Below are 23,104 nucleotides of genomic sequence, written 5' to 3' on the forward strand. Positions count from 1 at the left end.
TCCAACACACAATTATGTACCACTAAAAGATGTTAGAACTTTTGTTACAAATATGGAAAATAAAATAAGATGAATTTATAAAGCATGCAATAAACAAATTGCAATACATAGTGGTTGACAAACATAGTGGCTTTTCAATTGTTGAAGTTCAATTCCCATTATTCTCAGACAGGGGTTTGCTGGTTAATGACTGTTTGAGAAATCTGTGTTTTGTTTCCATTGCAGCTACTATTTGGCTACCTTGGTTTAAACCACATCATTGTGTCTTGGGTACCATATGCAATAGTTTTGAAGCTATCTTATTGCCTTGATTTTATATTGAAGTGTCCATTCCGGTCTATTTTCTAGCCCCCCTACCCATACAAAACTACTGTGGATTACCTGAGACTGGCAGGAGAGTTGATAACACTATTGACTGGAATACTCTTTTTCTGTACGAATGTAAGTTTGGCTAATGCCTTGCTACCAATCTCTATTTTCTCTCTTTCTCTCGTTCAAGTTTGAAAAATGCAGTTGTGTGTATTTAATAGTTTTACATATATTTTTGTTTTCCTAAAAAAAAAAAAAAATTCAGAATAATGTATCCATATATTATAGCTAGGTAATACATAGTAATGCAGTTCATAAATTGGTATAAACTATAGGTAAATTACATGTAAGAGCATTCAGGCATCCAGTTATAGGAAGCATTACATGATGTGATGTTGTGCAGAACACTGGCCAGTGAGGAGATGGTAGCACAATTGGTAAATAAAATGAAACCATACACTTGAAAGTTCATTTTGGTCGGAACGCCAGTCGTCCAAATTTGAACTGATTGGGCGATTGGCCGAATTCCAGAACTCTGAGCCAAAATGTACCCGAATCACAAAATAAATGAGCTGTGTATTAATTCTGAATTCTGGCACATGGTACCAAAAAAATAAAAGATTCATGCAAAAAAAGATGATGGCTACAGGACAGTCACTAAATATTGATTTTATTCACAGATCAAGTGAGAAGTGACCAATAGAGAGGAAAAATGAGCATTAAAAATCCATATATTTGTTATGTATTTAATAAATAACATGGAAAAATTATTTTACCTTACTGATCCTACTGTTTTTCCAATGCAATTAAGTTGAAAGCCGAGTAGGCCTCATTCCCCTCATTTCTGCTTGCACAGAGCATACCTCGACCAACATAGCTGGAGTCTGCTTGCTTTTCACAGGCTTGTGCAATAGGTTATAACATAGCAAGAAATGTAATGGTTTTTAGACTGGTGCCTCATGTTCGGACTAAAATGTTTGTCTGAATTTTCGGCATTTCAACTAAAAGACAAATTACAACAAAATTTTATCCATGCAATTAATTCTATAGTCTGTTCGCTTTAGTTTATTACAAGAAGGGAGTTACTGGCTTCCATATACTTTTCTTCAGCCCCAATAAAGGCCAAATAATCCATAAAGTCACATCACAAATTATTAAAATAAAGGACCTGATTGCAAAAACAACCACGCCGAAAAATACATTCCTGACGAAAAAACTATCCATCTTCACCCTACAAGGTCTCTGCGCAGATTGAGCTTGCAGGGCGAAGAAAGACTTAGAGTTTTCCCATGCCGTGCAATTTGAGTCAAAGCGCTCTAGTTTGACTTAAAGCCAACCAATCACAGTGCCTCTGCAAGGTAAATCTTGACACTATAATAGGCCCACCCTAATTATTTAGGGCTTCCCGCTGCCAATAGGTGTAGGCTGAAGGGATCAATTGGGCCACTCCTCTGCTATTTAAGGCCTCCATCTGCCACCACGGGACGTAGGCTGTGGGGCCACTAGGTCTCTTGTTTAGTTTTAAAGCCACCACTTGTAGGGCATGGAGGGACACAAAATCCCCACCCGTTAAGTATTTTAATAGTTTTTTCATCTTGGGGGCATTGTGCCAGGTCACTGTCAATTGCTAGTCTTTCTTTACATTTTTTTATAACCACAAGCAGCCACTGGCGCTGTTAGTAGACATGCCCCTACTCGCGGCACATCAGGTACAGGAGGGAGGATTTAACCTCCCTCATTTACAAATACAAAGTATTTTTTTAGTAGTAAAGTTGTCTGAAAGACCAAAATGAAGAAACCGGAAGGGTTTTTCTCCCACCGTCCCCTTGCCTTAGTGCCCTTTGTGGTGTAGCACCTTGCGATGTGGATGTCGGAGGTAGTACAGTCACTGGTTCCCTGTCTAAGTGCTGGGAGCTGTAGTTTGTGGTGTCAGTGGTATCGAGTGTTATATGGGGCTGGGAGGGCCCATGGTTTGTGTGCAACACGTTGTTCCTTAGCAGGGGAAGCCAGTATTCCTATGACCTTGTACTCTGGGTCTAATCCCTTGTCAGTCTGAAGTCGTGGGGGGGAGTTTAGCAGTCTTGGGTTATGGTATGTCGGTACTATGTCTGTCATCAGTCTGGGGGGGTGGGGACAGGGGTTATTGTGGTTGCAGGGAATTGTCCACTTGTTCGTATGATTCGAGATGGTGCTTAGGTTTATCATTTGGTCAATCACTGTTGAAATAATGCTATAGTTTAGATGTAGACCTTATATACATAATGTAATAGAAGGTACAGATGATTTGTCAATAATCAATATGCAGGTATACATTTAAGATTTCTAAATACTAAAGTTTTTTTTTTTTTTTTCCCTGATAGTTTTCCATTTGTTTTCCATCAAGCCTTTTTAAAAAAAAAAAAAAAAAAGTCTGTGCTGAGAAAATGTTCAGGGGGATGTTTTACATAGAAGGCACACAATTACAAAATAAAATGCAATTGATGAGTGTTGGATATGTGTGTATGTTGTTGACTCTAGACACAATCTATTACAAGAGTTGTGCATTGTGCCATGTTTGTGATAGAAAGAGCTGTGTGCTATGTAACAGATCCATTGCTGCTTTGCCTTGTGCATGTTTTACTCCATGTACCCGGATAAAATGTTATACTATAAGATACACGAATGTATTTAGCCGTCTGTTATGCATTACACTACAGCTTCTCCCACTAACCCCAAAATAGTAGGATTTTAAAATGTGTTCATTTAATGCAGATCAAAGACCTATTTATGAAAAAATGCCCTGGAGTGAATTCCTTGTTTGTTGACGGATCCTTTCAACTGCTTTAGTAAGTGTTCTATGCTCATTGAAAGGTAGTCATTAAATGGACGTGTGCTTTCTTCATTGTTTTGTTTTAAATGGACATGCAGCAAAAACAAATTAAGCCATGGAATATAAATATATTCTCATTTTCCAATAGATCCAACTGCCCCAACAGATATGTATATACAACTCTTAAATATTGCCATTTTCTTGAATTTGTACCACACCTAGCACACCCCAATCTATGACAATCTAATTTATACTGGGTTTGGGATTAAAACATTACTAAAAGTACTGGTTAATTGTGTGGTGGTAATGCTATCATGTTTTGTTAGTCACTTTGATATTAACCAAGCTGACATTATGTGATTGTTCCAAAGTATAAGTGACCTGTATCGGTTTGCCTGCAGCTAACTATTAGTGACCATGGGTGAGAGGTGTTTTGGGGAAGAATGCATTGTTGTAATGTGTTAGGAGTTTCTGTTTTAGGCCGAGTGGTATAATATCCAATTTCATTTTTTACTCCAGTTTCATTTATTCCATACTGGTGATTATCACAGCTGTGTTATACCTGACTGGTATTGAGGCTTACTTGGCTGTCATGGTATTTGCCTTGGTTTTGGGGTGGATGAATGCTTTATATTTCACCAGAGGCTTGAAACTCACTGGGACCTACAGCATCATGCTTCAGAAGGTGAGCGTTACAATGCAGCAATGATAACATTACCAACGTGTAATATTATGACTTCTTGATGATAAGCCTAGGCTTCTTGGGAAATAATGTGAATGTTTCATGAGTGTAGCTTGCCTAAATCATGGTGGTCCAGCTCTTTCCACTGGTTCAACTCTTGTAACCATCAGTAAAACGCCAGCTTTTGCTACTTATCTCTTATATTAGGCAAACAATGTCTCAAAAAAACTAAATAGCAAAGGAAACACTGCATAGATGCCACGTGACTTTATTCAGTGATTTTTATAAAATGTGTTTCTAAAAAGAATATTACAAAATAAAGTATTAGAAAAATGATTTTTTATTTTTTTTCACCCCTCATTTGAACGTGTATATTATGGAGTGGCTGTAGAATGTTATTACTTTGTAAATATGCTTATAATAATGGGTATCATACTGGAAAAATAATGATAATAAAATTGTTCTATTCTTGAACCAGTAGGTGGTAGCGTTGTCCCACAGTACTATACATTTTTTTTTTTTCAATTAATCATAGATTCCTTAAAACAAAAATTATAGTTTTTTTGTTGTTTTTTTTGCATGATCTGATATTCAAATGGATACATTAGGAAATTATTTGACAATCGTTAATTGTTGGTAGATATGCTGAATTGTTTTACCCCTCTATTAATAAAGTACAGTAGAATTTACAGTCTTAAAACCATTCTATCGTATCTTACAGATTCTGTTTAAAGATTTATTCCGCTTCTTGCTTGTGTACCTCCTGTTTATGATTGGATATGCTTCAGGTATGAGAAGAAAATGAACCATATTCTTGTATACGTGCAAAAAGTTCTAGATCAACTTGTTCTGCTGCTAGGGGTACATAACTATGTTTAAGTTTATTCTTTAAAAACAGAACAAACCAGTTTAGTTATTTCAAAACTATTGTAATACTGTTTATATTGTGGTGTTCTTATCGGGTACATTGGACCTCTACTGGTTATATCCTCTTTCAAAGGCAGCTTAGTGAGTGTGGTTTCTCACCCGTCTTTAATAAGTATTTGCAAATGTTTCTGAGATTCTTGAAGAGGAAAAGCCAAAAAATGTAAAAGCATGTCATTTTCTGAAAATGAAAAAACTTTCATGGAGATGGTGGTGGATCATATTTTTTTTTTTTAATTAAAGGCAGTTTAAAAATCTGGTATATGAATTACAAAGATGTGGCCTTTTGGGGGGTGCTATTGTTAGTTCTTTTTTGGTTTGGCAACTTAAAAAGCAGTGGTTTTGGTTTGTAAATTAAAAAGCATTGTGGGTGAGATTGTAAATGAAAAAGCTACTGAATAGAAGAATCGTATTTTAACCAACCACTGAGTGCAATTTACTGCAACCACACTACAGGTTCCTGCTGCTTAGTTTTGAAAATGAATAGGTTGACAAAATACGTAGATTAGTACTTTTTGCCTTGTGCTTTGACAGCGGATATTTATAGTGTGTAGAATAACATCCATTGTTTTGATTTTTTTTTTTTATCCTCCAGCTCTTGTGTCCTTACTGAATCCCTGTTCAACCAAAGAGACCTGCAATGAAAATGGAACAAATTGCACAGTACCGGAGTACCCTTCATGCAGGGACAGCAGCACCTTTAGCAAGTTCTTGCTGGACCTCTTTAAGCTGACCATTGGTATGGGTGACCTGGAGATGATCAATAGTGCCAAATACCCAGCTGTCTTCATCATACTGCTAGTAACTTACATAATTCTCACATTCGTCCTCCTCCTTAACATGTTAATCGCGTTAATGGGGGAGACAGTTGGCCAAGTGTCCAAAGAGAGTAAGCAGATCTGGAAGTTACAGGTAATGATAAACACTAAGAAAAGAATGGGAAATGTTTGTCTTTTAAAGAAAACTAATTAGGTGAAAGATTGGAAGTTGTAGAACTGAGCAAACTGCACATGTCTACCATATTCTAAAGGGGGGAGTTCACTGAAAAAGTATGGAACCATGTTTTATTATACCCAACAAATTTTTAAATTTTTTGAGATTTTAAATTAAAGGGCATTTCCTACAGTTAAAAGTTGAGATCGATCTATCTATATTGGAGGATGAGAACAGTGGTGTTCGGTGTGCAAGAGCTGTACCCACAGTGCATGTAATTTCTAAACATTTTAGAAGATCCTTGGGAGGCATGGCCATCTGCTCCAAGCAATTTGGTCTGAAGTCCTTGTCTAGTCTCAACCTATTTCCATGCTCTCTCAACATTTTTCATGTTGTGGTTGCCATTGGGCAGTGTTGTGATCACTGCTCAACATGTTTTCCACATGGCATAATACAACAATAACTGGCCATGGTTTTGAAAGCAACATATACAATGGGAACATCAAATCTCAGCTGATGATACCATATAATAAAAATTATTTAAATGTATAGCAAAGCTGTAGGGCAAACATTGCATTGGAGTAAGAGAAACAGACATGTAGTTTCAGTTTTTCCTCCTCTCTCCTGATTGACAGATGGAGACTCTCACCCACAGGCTAGTGATCAATACAGTGTGCATTTCTATATCTAATTTTATTTTAAAGACCTCACAGTAACTATTTTTTAAATGTATGTGATAAACAAGCAAAACATTAACAATCCTTTGCCCTTTAAGTGCAGATGTAAGTCAGTTGAAAGTAGAATCCACTTGAAAACTAACTCAATGCAACCAGTTCAGTATCAAACCAATGATTTTCTTTATCTAGGATTTCTCAATGCACTTAATCTATTTAAAGGGATACTACAGGCACCAAAACAACTTTAGCTTAATAGGGTGATCTCACTGCTCAATTCTCTGCCATTAAGGAGTTAAATCCTGTTGTTTATGCAGCCATTGACACACCTCCCTGCATGTGACCCCCACAGCCTTCCTAAACACTTCCTGTAAAGAGAGATCTAATGTTTAAACTTCCTTTATTGCACAGTCTGTTAAATTTAGAATGTATTCTCTTCTGCTCTGTTAATAACGTGCTAGATCCCACAGGAGCTTCGTGTGTGTTTTAAAGTTCAATTGACAGAGCAGAAGATACAAACATCTAAAGAAAGTGAACATCTGATTAACAATGAAACCATTTTTTTTCACAAATAAAAGTAAAGTTATGAAGGCTGCACAAACAGTTGCTTTGTGCACCAAACAGAGTGCAACTACCATCTATTTTAATGTAATTATTTTCTGTAGGCTGTGTGAGTCACAACCCAGGGAAGCAATGTGCCTCTTAAATGGCAATGAATTGAGCATTGAGACTGCAAAGGCATGATCTATACACAAAAAATGCTTTATTAAGCTAAAGTTGTTTTGATGTCTATATTATTTTCAGTTCCTTATTTGTATTTCCTTTGCATATGTACAACGCTGTAAGACCTGTAACCTCTCATTCCGTTATATAGACAAAGTAACAAAAAATAGACCTAAAAACAACATAATGGCACTAATATCTAAATTTTCCAGTGGGCAACCACCATCTTGGATATTGAAAGGTCATTTCCAGTGTTCATCAGAAAAGCCTTCCGCTCTGGAGAAATGGTAACAGTTGGAAAGAATTCTGATGGGACCCCAGACAGACGCTGGTGTTTTAGGTAATTCATGTAACGCTATGTTACTTGCTAAATTTTTATCTGGATATTACATAATGTAATTTGTAACTAGTTCTTAGTGGTTTCTACCATATGATAATACTGTATAATTAAAGCATGTTTTATTTTTGTTTGTTTTTTAACAACATTAATATTAATACAATATTAGGAAGTACGGGGAAAAAACTGCAGACCTAATGGTATATTCTGATTCTAGACGTAATTGCAAAGTTTGCCTGGACATACTCTAACAAGGTTGATCTGAATTGTCATAACTTGATTGGAAGCATGTAATTTTGTTATTTTTGAATGAGTCAGAACAACTTACGTAGTTTGGCAGTGGATTGTTAGTCTTTGTTGCCCTAACTACATCTGTAATAGTGGGCAACTCCTATTTTATTTTTATGCTTAGTGCAGCTCTTTTAAGTTAGAAACTTTCATCTTAAAACTTCCTCAATGTTGTGTTGGAGTTGCACTGACTCTATATATATATATATATATATATATATATATATATATATATATATATATATATATATATATATATATATATATATACACATACATGAGATGAGGGCAAAAGGAAGACGTGGAAATGGAAAATGAAGAGTGAACAATAATATAAGGTGTAAAACTTGAGGGGGGAATGTTTTGTTTTTTTTCTAATGTTGGCCCTAATTCAAACAAAAACTTGGTCTCGATAATCTGTTAGAAATAATGATAGTTTAAGGAGTCAAAGTTGATTGACACTTTTAAATAATAGTATTAAGACAAAATAGTTAAAGCCTTTTATGCAATATATTAACACACTACATTCTAGTTTGCATGTTTTTTGATTCCACTGCAAAATACATCAGTAATTCGTTGTTCTATATAGTTATTAGATAGTACCCATGTACAAAACTAAACAGAGGCAGCATACATAACTAAATTCAAAGAACAAAATAAACCACCTACAACACAGTAATGGAATCATATGCAGATATACAAAACAGTCTTGCACCTGTAATGGGAAAACAATATGTCATAAAGCAGAGGTATTCACTAAACTTCAAGTTGTTACACATTAAATTCGAATGAAAAACCTAAGGCAAATGTTGTGACTGTAGCAGAGTTGAAGATTTTTTCAAGATATTTTTGCCTTTTTTTTTCATTTGGATTGAATTCACAAAAATCCAGAGTTTAGTGAAGTTATATATATTATATAGAATCATGCTGTGTCCCCAACATGTTGGTAATGGGAGAGGGAATTAAATACAGGAGTCACAAATAGCAACTGCTGCCCAGTATGTTGGCAAGGTTTGGACAAAGCTGTACTAGTGGGACACGTCTTTTATAGGGAGGTCAGATTGAGGATGATGGCTAGGGACATTTATGCTGGTAGAAATACCAAAACTCGCAGAAGGGTATCTGTGGATGCACAACACATCAAACCTTTAAGCAAATGAGCTACAACAGGCGCAGACGACACCACCGTTGACTCTTATTGGATATTTTCCAAAACATGTAGGTAAGAAATTGGAAGTGAATCGGGTGGCTGAATTGGAGGCACACAAGACACTCCATGTGCATGATTGGTGGCAATGTGTCGTTATGGCGCATATCCATGCTAGGTTTACATTTAGCCTTTCAATGCCTTACAGTTAGACTAGGAATGCACATGCAATGCCCTGTATTTGTCTTGTGCATTTCAAGCATATTTAATAATACCAGATCCTGCTTTTTTTATAGGACTATTCTCAGGTGTCTCTAGAAGTGGAGATTATTTTTCTGGATAATACCCCATGTCACTTGTATTGTCTCAAGTTGCTCCAACTGCTTGCGGTGCTTTACTTATATCCGTATCAGAAGACAGAAATATTGTAGTGTCGACCAGAATGGAAATCCTGTTATCATGTCACACACGCTGTACCTGTAATATAGATTCAGAAACAGGTTGGCAGAAAGGATAAGGATCAATAGGTTTCCTATCTGCTTATTTTGCTGTCATTTAAAAAAAAAATTATTTTCCTCTCCTATTTTTCTTAGTTTTCATGGTGGCCTTATACATAATATTACCTGCAAAATTTTCTGTGGATCCACTTGTTTCCTCAGCACATTAACATTACATTTCAGTCAATAATGGCAGGAGGTGGTGGTAGTGGGGGAGTTGGTTGTAAAATCCGACAGGTTCCCAATAGCTTCACCAAAGATCATTAGAGAAGGGGCATCAGTGGGTTCTTTACAGAAACAGCATCCTAATTTGCATTTTAATGAAGTCTCCAACTATACCACAAGGCACGGCATGAATTAACAGATGGTATTTAAATCTTCTAGTAAATATGAGAGACAGACAGTGGCTGGCAATTATGACAACATTTAATGGAATATCTGTCATTGATTCATAATTAGACCTCATTAGGCCCTTGTCTGTTTTGTGCTGGTTATTAAATGATAAAAAGTGTTTTTTTTTTTTTTTTTGTGTAGCTGTAGTCCCATATATAAAACTTTTCTAAACATCAACATAAATACCCCAAAAATTAAACAAAGTGTAACCTTGATGGAAACTAGTGTAGATATAGAAGATAAATACCAATGTATGTATATCTATCTAATCTCATATGGGCCATGGATTAATTACCAAGACTAATTTGCTAAAAAAAAAAAAAAAAATTATTAGAGAAAACAAATATTTAAAGAGAGGAAAGAGTAACAAGAAACATATTTCACACTTAACGTGCTTGTGTAGCAGTGCTTATAGTGTATCTGGGCAGGCTTGTGCTAAATCCAATGAATATCTATATTGGCCACTAGCAGTTGTAATCCCAAGCTAGTCTAAATTTAAATCTTTTAACATCTGAGCTAACTGGCTAGGCGGTTCAGCCACAAATTATGCACAATGGGATTATTCGATGTGGGTATGCGCACACATCATTCTCAATGTAATGTCCCAAAACACGTTTGTATATAAGACAACCAAGTGATAAGTGCAAGACTAGCTAAATCTTGCCTTTGAAAGAGGTGATGATGAGGGCTGTCCTATCATCAGGAGTTGATAGTTTCGGGGAGCTGGCTGATTCCAATGTGAGAAGCCTTTAGCTATTGCTAAATACGATATACACGGAATTTGAAATTAGTTTTATCCACTCGCAACCCTGTGGCTACAATGTAAATCGCATTCCAGTCGATGTATCTCTATGTAAATCAGATTGATACTATGAATCAAATACTTCCCCATGTGCCTTCGAGGGCACCTATCTATGTTCCCAGGCTATACTCCACATAAATAAACCCTAAAATACAGTGATCACTGCTATAAGTAAGTGAGTTAAAATAACGCGATAGAGCCGCCATGGCTGCATATTCAGATACTATCTATGATCTTTATAAGATGCAGCACAGGCACCTTTAGAGTATATTACTGCTGCCTCTGTTGATCACACAGTAATTGGTACTAGGCAGCTTGCAAAACACAGCACAAAATCACAATTATCTAGGGGAGGGGGGGGGGGGGGTGCATGCAGGGAGATGAGGGTCTTACTGGGATAGTGTGCTGTCCGAGAATCCGTGTGGTTGAGCTTTAAATGGATCAGCCATGGAGATTTATTGGATTTAAAGGACTGTATGCAGTGCTCACTTTGAGTGTTGCATACAGCTCATCTGTCCGTTTGGGACCTCTAAATATGGCCTCAGCTGGCACAGTATCGCTTGGTGCCTGGGTCTCCCTAGTGTTAGCAGTGAATAAGCCTAACTCATACCATAACATTCGATGTCTTGCAAAGACACCATAACATTCGATTACATCCTAACATGGTTAATGCCCAGGCTTTGCAAGACATATGTCCTTAAATCGTTAAAGGATTAATATAAAATTCTGTACCTGAGCAGAATTTTAATTTTTGGGAGGTGGGGGGAGTGAAAAGCAGAGGAAAGAGAAGGAAATTGGCAAAAGAAGTTCATGTAGGATAATGGGCTTTTTTATGCTTCTTAATGTGCTAACTTATAAAACAAATTAGAAGTATCCTGAGAGCCAGTCAATGGATGACATAGGGGTGAGTTCTGTTTAGAGGCATACACAACTGGGTCATCTTAGGGTGTTCCCTTTTTTTTCTCTCTACAATTTACCGTCAACCTGTAAGTTCACATTTTCACTTGAATTTAATTATTTCTCAAAATTAATTATATGAAGTACCTATAAAAATAAAATATTAGTAGAAGGTGTCTCTGACCTTTTCAGTTCCTTCAATACTGTACACATTGCTATATTGTCAAAAGCTAGAATACAAATTAAATGCAGTCAACCTAAAAGGAGCAAAATAATCCACACAGGGTAATTTAGTAATCACTACTTGTGGGTTAATAGAAGATTGCACTCATAAAGGAAAATGTTTAATATGGCATTCCAATTAAAAAAATAAATAAAAAAAATACAAAAAATCTACGGATATGTAGTTCCTCTTGGGAGTTCTCCTCACCCTATGCTTTTTGGTTTTCGTAGACTTCCTCCGGCAATCCCATTGTCTAACAACATAAATCAGATGGTTATAAAAAAAATCATGCATATGCCAAAATTCCCATCTTAATCCCAGTCAGTCTCCCAAGGGTCCTCTTTCCTTCCTCCATTCCATATACTGGATGCTTATACCTCAGAAATTTTTATCTATCCTCTCTTTATTTTTGTCCAGTCCCGACATTTTTATATTAATGATTACTTTTCAAGGTGTTTTAATCACCTAACTCAAGGTGACGTCTGCAGCCTCCATCCTCCATCCTGCATCCAATATAAAGGTGGGCGCATCCTACTCTTCCATGATCTTGGATCTTGGCAAGGATAAACCAATACGTTATATTCAAAAAAGGCAATACCCAAATAAAGCATTGTAACTAAAAATTAACACGTAATGCGGATACATACCGATATAGTGGTACCTGAGATCATTCATACATAAATGCCCGTTTACAATAAATATTGATGCAGATAGTTCAGACACTTGGAAAAGGTGACGCCGTTATGTACAATTTAAAATAAATAAAACTTTTAAAAATGTAAAAAAGAATTATACCTTTTTATGTAGATATTTGTACCAATGTTAGAGGACTTATTGAAGTGCCTGGGCAGTCTAACATTAGAAAGTATGACTAGATGTGGAAATTTTCTGATAAAGTAAGCATTTCCACATAACTTAAAAAAAAATGTTTTATGGGTGGGATATAAACAAAATTAGACACAGTGTGAGTCATTCATTGATGAAACTTAAACATCAGGCTGTGATGGCTTCCCCCAACACTGCCACCTTTCAAAATATATAAATAGTACTCTGGAAAAGGTGATTATTATCATCATTGAATAACCAACATTTCCCAAAGCTCTCTTAAGATCTTACTGTGTAAAAGTATGACAAATGGTAACTGACATGCAAAATAATGTTCATACAAGTGAAGAGGGCTGTAGTTTACAATCTAGGAAATGGTACCTTCTGAGAAATCTGACCGTGATGGTACATAGAGTGCCAAGTATGTACTTTTTATAATGTTTGCAGACATGAATAAATTGTGCGTTAAAAAAAGTAAGTTCTAACCAGCCTGTAAAATGGTCTAAATTGTGTTATTTTATCACCTGAGCTTATGATTTGCCTTTCTTCATAAAGCAACTATATGGTTCACATTAAATACTCCACAATTATTGTATAATACACATAACTGTAATAATAAACATGCTTTTTTTTGTCTTTCAAGACTTACGTTTTACACTTCTTTTAATCATTTTAGAGTCGATGAAGTAAACTGGTCACACTGGAATCAAAATCTTGGCATCATTAACGAGGATCCAGGCAGGAACGATACCTATCAATATTATGGATTCTCACAAACTGTGGGTCGTCTGAGGAGGGGTAGGTTTATTATTAGGTTTATTAGGTTTATTATTCTACAGAAAACTACAGAAAACTCTATTTTTGGGCAGGTATCTTTATCAGAACCAGCTAACCAGCTCACACCAACAGAGTGTGAGCTTCCAGTTTTGAATGATTACTGTGCTTTATCAAAAGTGATAGAAAGACAGAACATGTACTAAAAGCCCAGAAACAATAGATGCTATCCATTAATATAGCGGTATCTAGGTATAGTAAATCTTCCCACTAAACAAAAATGCAGCACATCAAGCTATATTCTAGAATTTTAAACATGGAATTTTCAAGCAACCTTGAATTCCAATACATTTTAACAGTTATTTAATCAGTAGGTCAGTCATTTATATTGACACATCTGAGCCCTGCACGGACGTCCTCACATGATGGGATGTTTAAAGAGCACTATTAAAGTGGAAGCTTTGCATACTACTAGCATAAAACAAAAAAGGGGGGAGGGAGGGAATACAGTAAAACATGCTTAATTGGACCCTATACAAATCTGCATTCTAACTCTATAGTGCCGCTGCTTACCGCAACCAGCCTTTGATTTTGTCATAGAGAATCACTTTGCATGTGCGTGTGATGTCAGAGTATGACAGCTGGGGAAAAAACTGTCCTAGCTCTCCCCTATCTAAAGGGCTTGGAGGCGTGGTTTGAAGCCACGTTTACAAGCTTTCAGACTACTAAAATTAAGATTAGGGGGCACTAAAAGAGGAGGAACTACCGTAGACACTATGACAACTTCAATTAGATGAAGTTAGGAAAGAGAGTACAGTGAACCTTTAAAGCATTGTGCATTTCAGTGACCTGTTAGCAGGGGCACCAAAATAATATTTGCATGTGTACCCAAAAATCCGTGCACTGGCCCAGGTTACAGATGTATATTTTTTTTCTATGGCATTAAGAAGAATGTAAAATGTACGAGTTTACCAAGGCAAACTGTACTAAAACAAATTGTTTATTTGTAGAATAAAATAATTCACATCTTTTAAGAAAAAACATTATAAGTGAAGAGAATGTATTTAAAAACATAGGTAGATGATTAATTCAGGAAACCATGCTATGTTTAACCTGACCTTTCCAAAACCGTTTCAAACCTGTAACCACAAACATTAAGCCAATGGTCAGTGATTCTCAGGACTAAAATTTATTTCAATGGTGGTTACCATCCAGGAGAAAGATAGTTCAGTGTCAGGGCCATAGTTAACAGACCAGTTCCTTCAAAGTATTCTAATGTCATCTGCATATTATTTCTTAGCATGACCTACTGCAGTAGTGTCGGTAAACTCTTGTTGTAGAAATAATTGACCCATTAAAGTTTCCAAATAATAGTGGAATTATCATTTAGGGTTAGTATGTTAATTATAGAAACACATAGAACTCTGTCCCCTTGGATATGTGGCAAAGAAATACAGACTGAATTTGTGATGCAATATACTATATATGTAAAAATATAATTTATATTTTTCCTTTCAGATTAGAGGCAGTGCTTATACCACAGGGATATCCAATCTGGAGGGAAAAAACAGGCAGGCAAATCTCCAAACATTTTAACCCCTCCCCTAATTACCTCCTTTCCCATAAGTAGCAGCTCCTCCTGATCATCCCCAGTTCTTTGCCTGCCTCCGGCAGGGGAGGTTAGACAGGAGGTTCTCCAGGAAGCAGGTGAGAAGGGCTGAGGCTCTGGGGGCACTGCTTCCTTCATCCGGGTAAGTAGCCTTTTACACGCCGGACGGCGTGGTCCCTTAAGTTTTATGTTGCCGTCTAATGCCGTGCCAGGTGCCGGTCTGACGAAGGACGCAGGCGTGCGTCGGCTGGAAAGTCCTGCGGTGGAACGCACACACAGGTTGCGTTGCGTTCCACTAGGGAGTCGCGGAGCGCTATGCGCATGCGCAATGCGAACCTTGATTCAGGCGCCAAATTTGAACTCGGCGTTCGGTTTGGTTTCAGGACTTATATGAGCATTTACCAGCAGCAACCTCTGTTTGCCAGGTGCTCTCAGAACGGTTGTAAAGAGTGTTATCTCACCTGCCCTCTAACACACTCTCAGGCCATTTAAGGTAAGACTGATTAAGTTTTTAATTAAATGGGTCTTAGCCTGAATCGGTAAGGAGAAAATTTTGATTATTTTCCCTTTTTTGTTTTCTGTTCCCAGTATATAATCCTGTAAATTTGGATAAAGTTGCTGAGAAGGGGAAATGTACAGCTAAGCCGAGCATTAATGTGCCCGGTGTGTGGCCATCTTTTGCCAGATGGTTTTAAAAAAGGAACCTTTGCTCTGTGTGTTCAAAGAAGCTTCAGAGGAAGCACAAAGAACAGAAATGTCCACTTGCTCGGCTGGTTACAACAAGGTATGCAGCAAACAGGTTGTGGATATGTAGTCAGCAGCATTGCAGACAATCCAGGCGTCGGTTGCCCAGGATTCACAGATTGTAATACATGCTAACAAAAGTCTAAGATCTTGGGAAGTTCCGATACTAGTTTGGAACTAGTGGTTCTGAGTATGGCGATAATTCAGGCAGTGTCTCTTCAAGTGAGAAATCTACAGTCCCAGAAGAATCCATTTGGGAAATTGATTTAGGAAGTGCAGTTGTATTTGAACTTGAGGAAACAGGGAAGAAATCCATATGTTTTCTCTTTCACCCACAGATTAGGGAGTTGATTTAAAAGAATGGAAAATTCCCAAGTTACAAGCTGTTTATTTCTGGACGGTTTTTAAATCTCTCTTTTTCCATAGAAGCGGAACAGGACTTTAAGCGGGATACAGCCCCTGTAGTGGGCATCCCTATTGCTCAAGTAGGTAAGAAGACTACAGTGCCGATTGGAGACTCGAGGTCGGAATTCGGAGACGCGTCCCTCATTTCTAAAGTTCCTTTTGTAGAACATATTTCAGGGGTCAACATAAAAGAGCCGTTGATTATAGGAGAAGGAAAGAAGTCGAGTTTTTCCTAGATCTCTGGAATAAGACATCTTCAGATCGCTGGGTCCTCGCAGTAATTATGAAGGATACGCTCTAGAGTTATCACAAACCCCAAAGAAAGGGTTTCTAGGTTCAGTGGTTCTTTCTCTGGGGCGAGAAGTATCAAGTCTGTTACAAATCAGAGTGGTGGAAGAAGTTCCTTTAAAGGAAAGACATCAAGGCACCTATTCAGGACTTTTCTTGGTGCCGAAACCAGATGGGTCGTTCAGACCCATGATAGACCTTATAGCCATTAACAGGCGGATTATCAAATTAAAATTCCTCAGGGAGTCAATAAAATAGCGACTCTGCTTATTCATCCAGTAAGTTGGTTTGCGTCCCTGGATTTCTAGATACCTATCTTCAAGTATCCGTAGCAGAATCCAGCTAAATTCTTCTAAGGTTTGATGGGTGCTACCAAGCGGTAGACCAGACATTACCAGTTCAGAGCACTGTCTTTCGGTCTGTCATCAGCGCCCTTTCTGCAATTTAAGGTATTCTTTTGGGCTCATATGATCCAGGTAAGTTTTCGATACTTGATGTTGCAAGTATTTTAGTTGTCACTGGGAGGTCTAGCCCAATGGGCCATTCTACCAGGTTTACTATTTCAGGTATAATTCACCTGCTACCAGAACAAGAGAGGTAACTCCTTAATAGGTATCTCCATCACGGTCCTCTCTCCTGATACTCATGGGGATCCTTCTAGGGGTCCTTATATGTGGAATTTGCAACCAATGTATGGCTTCAAGTGGTTGATTCATCCTACATAAAATAATGTAATGCAGCTTGTTGATGACAAACATTTGTCTGATATGTTTTTACAGGGTCTCTGTGCCTAGATCGGTATATGTTATGGTCACGCCTAACAGTGCATTGTTGTAGTACTTGTGGATTATATACTTGTATTGGTGTTGATATCTTACAGATAATACAAACTGCTTATTATCGCCATAGGCTCTGCCACTAGTAGTTCATCGCTATATGAAGATAAGGTAAGAGTAAGTAAGCGGATGTTTATTCTCATATGGATAACTGATTATCCTCTTCTATCCTGCTTATTATGTGTCGATTACCACAATGGTTCAGGTGCCTCGGGTTACCACCTTCTTATCAGTATCCTGCCAATTACATTTCTCCGACTGATGTTACACAACTGTCTCTAATAAATTTGATTATATTGTTTGGCATATTCTGTACTATTTACAGTATGCTTCTTTGAATGTAGGTACTGATGTGATTGATCCTTAACTAATCTGTATGTGATTCTTCTTGCCTTTGCCTAGTAATATCATTGGTTTATACCTCTCCTGTGACTGATCATTACTGTATCAATTCATCCACGTTGTGAGGTATTGTTGTGAACCTGATTTTTGATATAGATGTGTGCGTATATATATATATATATATATATTCATGTATATATATCTATATATATTCGCTATTGCAGTGTTTTAATTACACTTATTTCTCTACTAGTCTCTGCCTCTTTCTGACAGGCAGGTTTTGAATTGTTCCTGTATCCACAGGTATGTAGTTCACAAGGCAAGAGGGAGCAGTGTGAACAGTCCTTAATAATCACATCCAGGAAGTAATTGGATTCTCAGTGTATTTCTCCTCGTGTTGAAAAGCATGGTGTGTCTGTTTTCATCCAACTTTCTGTTATGCCTTTGTCTAGGTCTGATCTGATGAGGTCATCAATTGGGTTTAAAATTTTATACCAAAAGGGCATTATCCTTATCTACCTTAGGCTATCAGGGCCTTGATTCCTGTCGGACTCTTTCATGATTCAGGATATTTCAGTTATTGTATGCCAGGAGATTGCTAACCTTGCAGCCTCTAGGCTATTTACTTGTCTGAGCAGAATGTATGACAATATCCTTTGGATGTCTTGTTTGGCCTTTTTTTAAAATCTTCTGAAATGTATGCAGCTCTATAATGGTTTTATAGCTATTAGCTGTTGTTTGATCTCTGTCCCTCCCGCTATATTTACTGCTTGGGGAATCCACATTTCAGGAGGTATTCTAGAGGACGCCAGGGTGCATCTTCCGACCCTTCGGAAATTCCGATTGGCGGCCTGGTTTCTGAACTTCAGATTTTAGAGAGTAAAGGTCTGGATCCTGAAGTTATAAAAGATTTTTTGTGTTGGCAACTTACAAGGAATCTACTTCAAGGTTCTACACTAGGTTGTGGAAGTTTTTTCAGCGGTGTTGTAGGTTTGTAGTCAACCCTGTTTCCGCGTCCGTCCAGTAGCTTCTATGCTTACTTCAGATGGGATTTGCAGTAGGTCTTAAGCCTGCTTCATTTAGATTCATGTTTCTACTATCAGTTTCTTCTCCCTCAGATGCTTCACCTCGGATTTTCTGATTTCAAGGTTCTTCAGAGCTCTGACACGTTTGGTGCCCTTTGTTTGGTAGACCTGTTCTCCCTGGGATCTGAATTGGTCCTTTCCGTGCCTTGTGTACCGCCTTTTGAACCATTGGAAGAAGTTTCTCTGAAGATGTTTTCATTGAATACCATTTTCTTTGGTGGCTATTACGTCAGCTAAAAGGGTATGAGAGATCCGAGCGCTTCGGGAGAATTGTCCCTTTTTGGTTTTCATCAGGACAAGGAGGTTCTGAAGCTCGGTCCTTCAGGTATCTCTAAAGTTTTATCTGTTGCCAATGTCAACCGAGAAGTGGTTTTGCCGACCTTTTTGTCGGAATCCGTCTAAAGCCTTGGTAAGTAATTTTCTCTGTTTAGACGTAAAGATATCTTTTGCATTATCTAAAGCTACGGAATCCTTCCGGAAGGATGTCGGTATGTTTGTCTTGTTCAAAGGCACATAGAAAAGGTATGTTGGTTTCGAAGAGTTCTCTGGCTAGCTGGCGGAAGGTTTGTATTCTGTTTCTTATTATAAGAGTGGCACAGAATTTGCAGGCCCTATAAAGGCACAATCTTCTAGAGCTGTTTCGTCGTCATGGGCTCTGCGAGCAGCTGCTTCTCCTTCTCGAATTTGTTCAGCTGCTGATCGGTCCTCTCTCCTTACGTTCTCAGGACACTACAAGTTGGACATTCTGGCCTAGGAGTAGGCAGCTTTTGGGCGCAAGGTGCTTCAAGCAGTAGTGAACTGAAACCCGCCCTCAGGATCTGCTTTATTATATCCCTGTGGTATAAGCACTGCCTCTAATCTGAAAGGAAAAACATAAATTTTACTTACCGAAAATTTCCTTTTCCTGAAGGATTAGAGGCAGTGCTACAATTCCCGCCCCTTTTTTCTGATATTCTCAGTAGTTTTGCAGCTATTTGGCTTAGGTATTGACTGGGGATGATCAGGAGGAGCTGCTACTTATGGGAAAGGAGGTAATTAGGGGAGGGGTTAAAATGTTTGGAGATTTGCCTGCCTGTTTTTTCCCTCCAGATTGGATATCCCTGTGGTATAAGCACTGCCTCTAATCCTTCAGGAAAAGGAAATTTTCGGTAAGTAAAATTTATGTTTTTTCATACAATTTGGTATTCAACCCAATTTGTGTTTTAAAGTCTAACTTAGACTCACAGAACTTATATATGCTCCCCCACTTCTATTCAGTAATATATTCAGTTGTTTGTATATCTGTATATGTATATTGCTTAAGAGTGGATTCACATTTCAGGAATATTGTTCAGAATATCGAATAATTCTATTCCTTCAAAGATTTTAATATTATTTCTTTCTTTCTGGGTTTGCAGATCGATGGTCAGTTGTAGTTCCCCGGGTGGTAGAATTAAACAAATCACACGGTGATGATGTTGTTGTACCCCTGGAGCACATTTCGCAAGGAAATTCAAATTACCGAAGACAAGGATATCCACAGAACTGGAAGAAAGATGAGACTCACATCTAACAGAGTATAAACAAACCTCTACACCATTGCACCCCTCTGTTCAGAATGGCATACAGTGCACTGCACAAACAAAGGTCCTTTGATAACTGTGCTGCTATCCCATTTCTGGAAAACTGCACTTTTGCACAGGCCCATGTTACATGGCTGGAACAATTACAACAATAACCTGGAGTTCCACATCTCCTTATTAATGGACTTGGCATTATTTAAATGTTACAAAGAATAAGGATTTTTATCTGTATTGTATTTTTTTATGCAACAAATGGTTTCTAAGCATCCAGGCCACTTCATCTAAATTAAGTGGTCTGGGTGCAGGGCCCCTGCCTTTGTAATCCTGCAACGGAAAACTCTGCTGTTTTGGTAGGAATTGTAATTTTTTTTTTTATTGCAGGGTTACCACACCTCTAATGGCTGTCTTCCTGACCGCCACTAGAGGTGCTTCCGCAGCTATGACAGAGTTCATAGGTCAAATGACTGTCATTAAGAGAATTTGATTGGTACGCTGCAGTGTTTTTATACAGGGCAGTACAGGGCAGCCGGGGAAACCTAAATGGGTAGGGGAGCACTATAGCGTTAGAAATACAAGTCTGTAGTTCTAATGCTATAGTGTTCCTCTAACATCTTAAGGGAAATCAGGTTTAATTGGCAGAAATAGTAGAGCTGTACATTATTTTATAGACAAAGTGACTTTGAATTTCAGGATTATTTTAAACTGAAATCATTCTATGTTGTTAAAAGTGTATTTATTTTTACTATTATTAGTGTTACAATTTGGTACAGAGGGACACACTATGTTCAGAGATATCACAGGGCTCCCTGCTGATAATGAATAGTTGAGAAGACAAACCTTCTATACACCAGTTTTAAAATCATTATTAGAGTCCTGTGCTCCTTTTATTTACCGTATATTATTCAACTATGAGTGGGACATTCAGTTTCACAGATTTTAAGATACACTATACTATAGTAGTTTTGTCACACCGTTTTGTGTGTTATAGAGATAATGCATTATTGATTCAAATAAAATAATTTTTTATAAATGTATTTAACAAAAAAAACCAAAACCTCTAAAAGTGCCTCATGGAGAAAGTCATTGGACTAATAGATATATCTCTAGTGTTGTGATGTCGGCCAAAAAGTGACATCACTCATCCAATACTTGTCCTCTCAGTTTTTTCTTATGGATTATGGATTTGCATGTATGAACATATAACATAATATACACAAAAGAACCATTGATGCGAATGCATGGAGCTGCGGGCAGCCTCCATTTGCTTGTGCTAGTTTTCCTTTTGTACAACCCCAGAATCCATTTTGTTTGTATTACATATTCTTAAACCAGAAGATATACTTCACAGGTGAAAACATTTCGGAGATTGTATTCATCCAAGAAGCAAACATTTCATAAAATGTTCTCTCTGCACAGCTCTATTCCATATTAAAAAAAAATAAAAAATAAAAATATATGAGACCTTGTTAAAGACTGCTTTTTGATTGTACAAAGAAATGTGCATATGTAGTTTAAAATGTCCATTTTACTGCTATTTCCCAGTAAGTGTTATGTACATTATCGACTGTATTTTATCTGACCGCTTAAAAGATACCTCATCTTCAGGATTCAAATAAAAATTCAATTTGATTTTATATGGTGTTGTATTATACATGCTTTCACCTGCTATGCCTGTGATAACATATTAGAGCAAGAAAACTATAGATCAGCTTATTTATTACCCCAAACCTGCTAATTACACTAATTCTAAATAAAAAACACTTTACTATTGTTGCGCTGGCAACCAAATTATGTCATGAGAAATCCTTTCTCAGTTCATGCACCATGTGACCACATAATGAGAGCTGGGCAGGTAGAAATAACAGGTCTTTAAGTAATACTTATGAGTATAATTTTCTATTTTTTTAACTAATGGATTTTGGAGATGTATTCACATGGAACAGCTATAAATATGACTTCACCAAAAAGTTATTTTTTTTTTTTATTTTTTTTTTATGTTGGTTGTGTAGCAAGTCGAAGATGTCTGGATCATACCTGCAAGATAACTCTGCTGACACAGTCACATGTACACAATTGTTTTCTATGACTCTTGTTATAGTGTCTATCTAATGCAACTATTATTGGATTACAGGCATTTTTTTTTTCTTTCTTTTTTTTTTTTTTTTCACTGTGCATTCCCTTATATTTGGGTTGCAAATCTGAAAAAATGATACCGGACTGTGCTTATTTTCTTATTCTAGGAGAATTGTGGAAACAATATTTCACAATCAAGAGGGTGCCAATAATTTGAAATCCTCTGATACCTTGTATGTATGTATCGATCTGTCTTCACTACGAGGATGCAATCCATTCTCCTGTAGTGAGATATTTATTGAATATGTTCGGTCTTTCACTCCTATGTGGATGTTTACTGTTATTTAGTGCAAGATAACACAGAGGGATGTTTTTTTTTTCTTCCTTAAGCAAGAGTATTTGACTGGAGCATTTGGTCCGTTGTGTGTTTTAAAGAGGAAAAGGCATAATTCTATACATACCAGAATCTACAATACCCAATAGATAAAAATAAGGGATTTTTTATTTCACATATGTTAAGGTTGTTAGTTCTATAACATAGGTGTCCTGGCCTTCACTTCCGCTTCATATGTTTTGAGAACATCATGCATGACTGTATCTTTTTGTACCATTTGTTGTGTCAAAATGAATACAGAGAGGGCCCTGGTGTAGGCATCCCAACACTCCTGCTTTTGTCGGAACAGTCTTTATATTGGGGTCCTGTCCTGCTATTCCACTTTAGTTCCCCAGTGACGTGCATTTGGGGACAAAAGGGCACAGTCATCTTAACAGCATTATAGGCCCCCGGGCAAAGCAGTACCCTGGGGCCCTACCTACACAACCACTCACAGGAATCAAAAAAAAATTTCAATCAAAATTATTTTTTAAAATTATTGAAAAAAGTAAGCGTCTGAAGTAAGAGAGCTAAAAAAGGAGTAAACCTG

General features: G+C 37.3%; 1 protein-coding gene across 2 annotated transcripts in view; it reads left to right on the forward strand.

The window, feature by feature from the left end:
- Nucleotides 1–20,828, forward strand: part of TRPV4 (transient receptor potential cation channel subfamily V member 4) — a 108,656-nt gene extending 87,828 nt beyond the window's left edge. Inside the window, exons 9-16 of one of the 2 annotated variants that reach the window (XM_063454663.1) lie at nucleotides 349–441; nucleotides 3,061–3,134; nucleotides 3,638–3,803; nucleotides 4,522–4,588; nucleotides 5,320–5,636; nucleotides 7,267–7,394; nucleotides 13,140–13,261; nucleotides 19,944–20,828. In XM_063454663.1, the coding sequence (XP_063310733.1) occupies nucleotides 349–441; nucleotides 3,061–3,134; nucleotides 3,638–3,803; nucleotides 4,522–4,588; nucleotides 5,320–5,636; nucleotides 7,267–7,394; nucleotides 13,140–13,261; nucleotides 19,944–20,098 (1,122 nt within the window). In that variant the 3' untranslated portion in view covers nucleotides 20,099–20,828. Of the gene's footprint in view, nucleotides 1–348; nucleotides 442–3,060; nucleotides 3,135–3,637; nucleotides 3,804–4,521; nucleotides 4,589–5,319; nucleotides 5,637–5,954; nucleotides 6,287–7,266; nucleotides 7,395–13,139; nucleotides 13,262–19,943 lie in introns of those variants that run through there. The other variant, XM_063454665.1, reaches the window with a different exon arrangement.
- The last annotated feature ends 2,276 nt before the right edge of the window (nucleotides 20,829–23,104 follow it).

Source organism: Pelobates fuscus, chromosome 5 (genome assembly GCF_036172605.1).
Source record: "Pelobates fuscus isolate aPelFus1 chromosome 5, aPelFus1.pri, whole genome shotgun sequence".
Taxonomy (NCBI): Eukaryota; Metazoa; Chordata; class Amphibia; order Anura; family Pelobatidae; genus Pelobates; species Pelobates fuscus.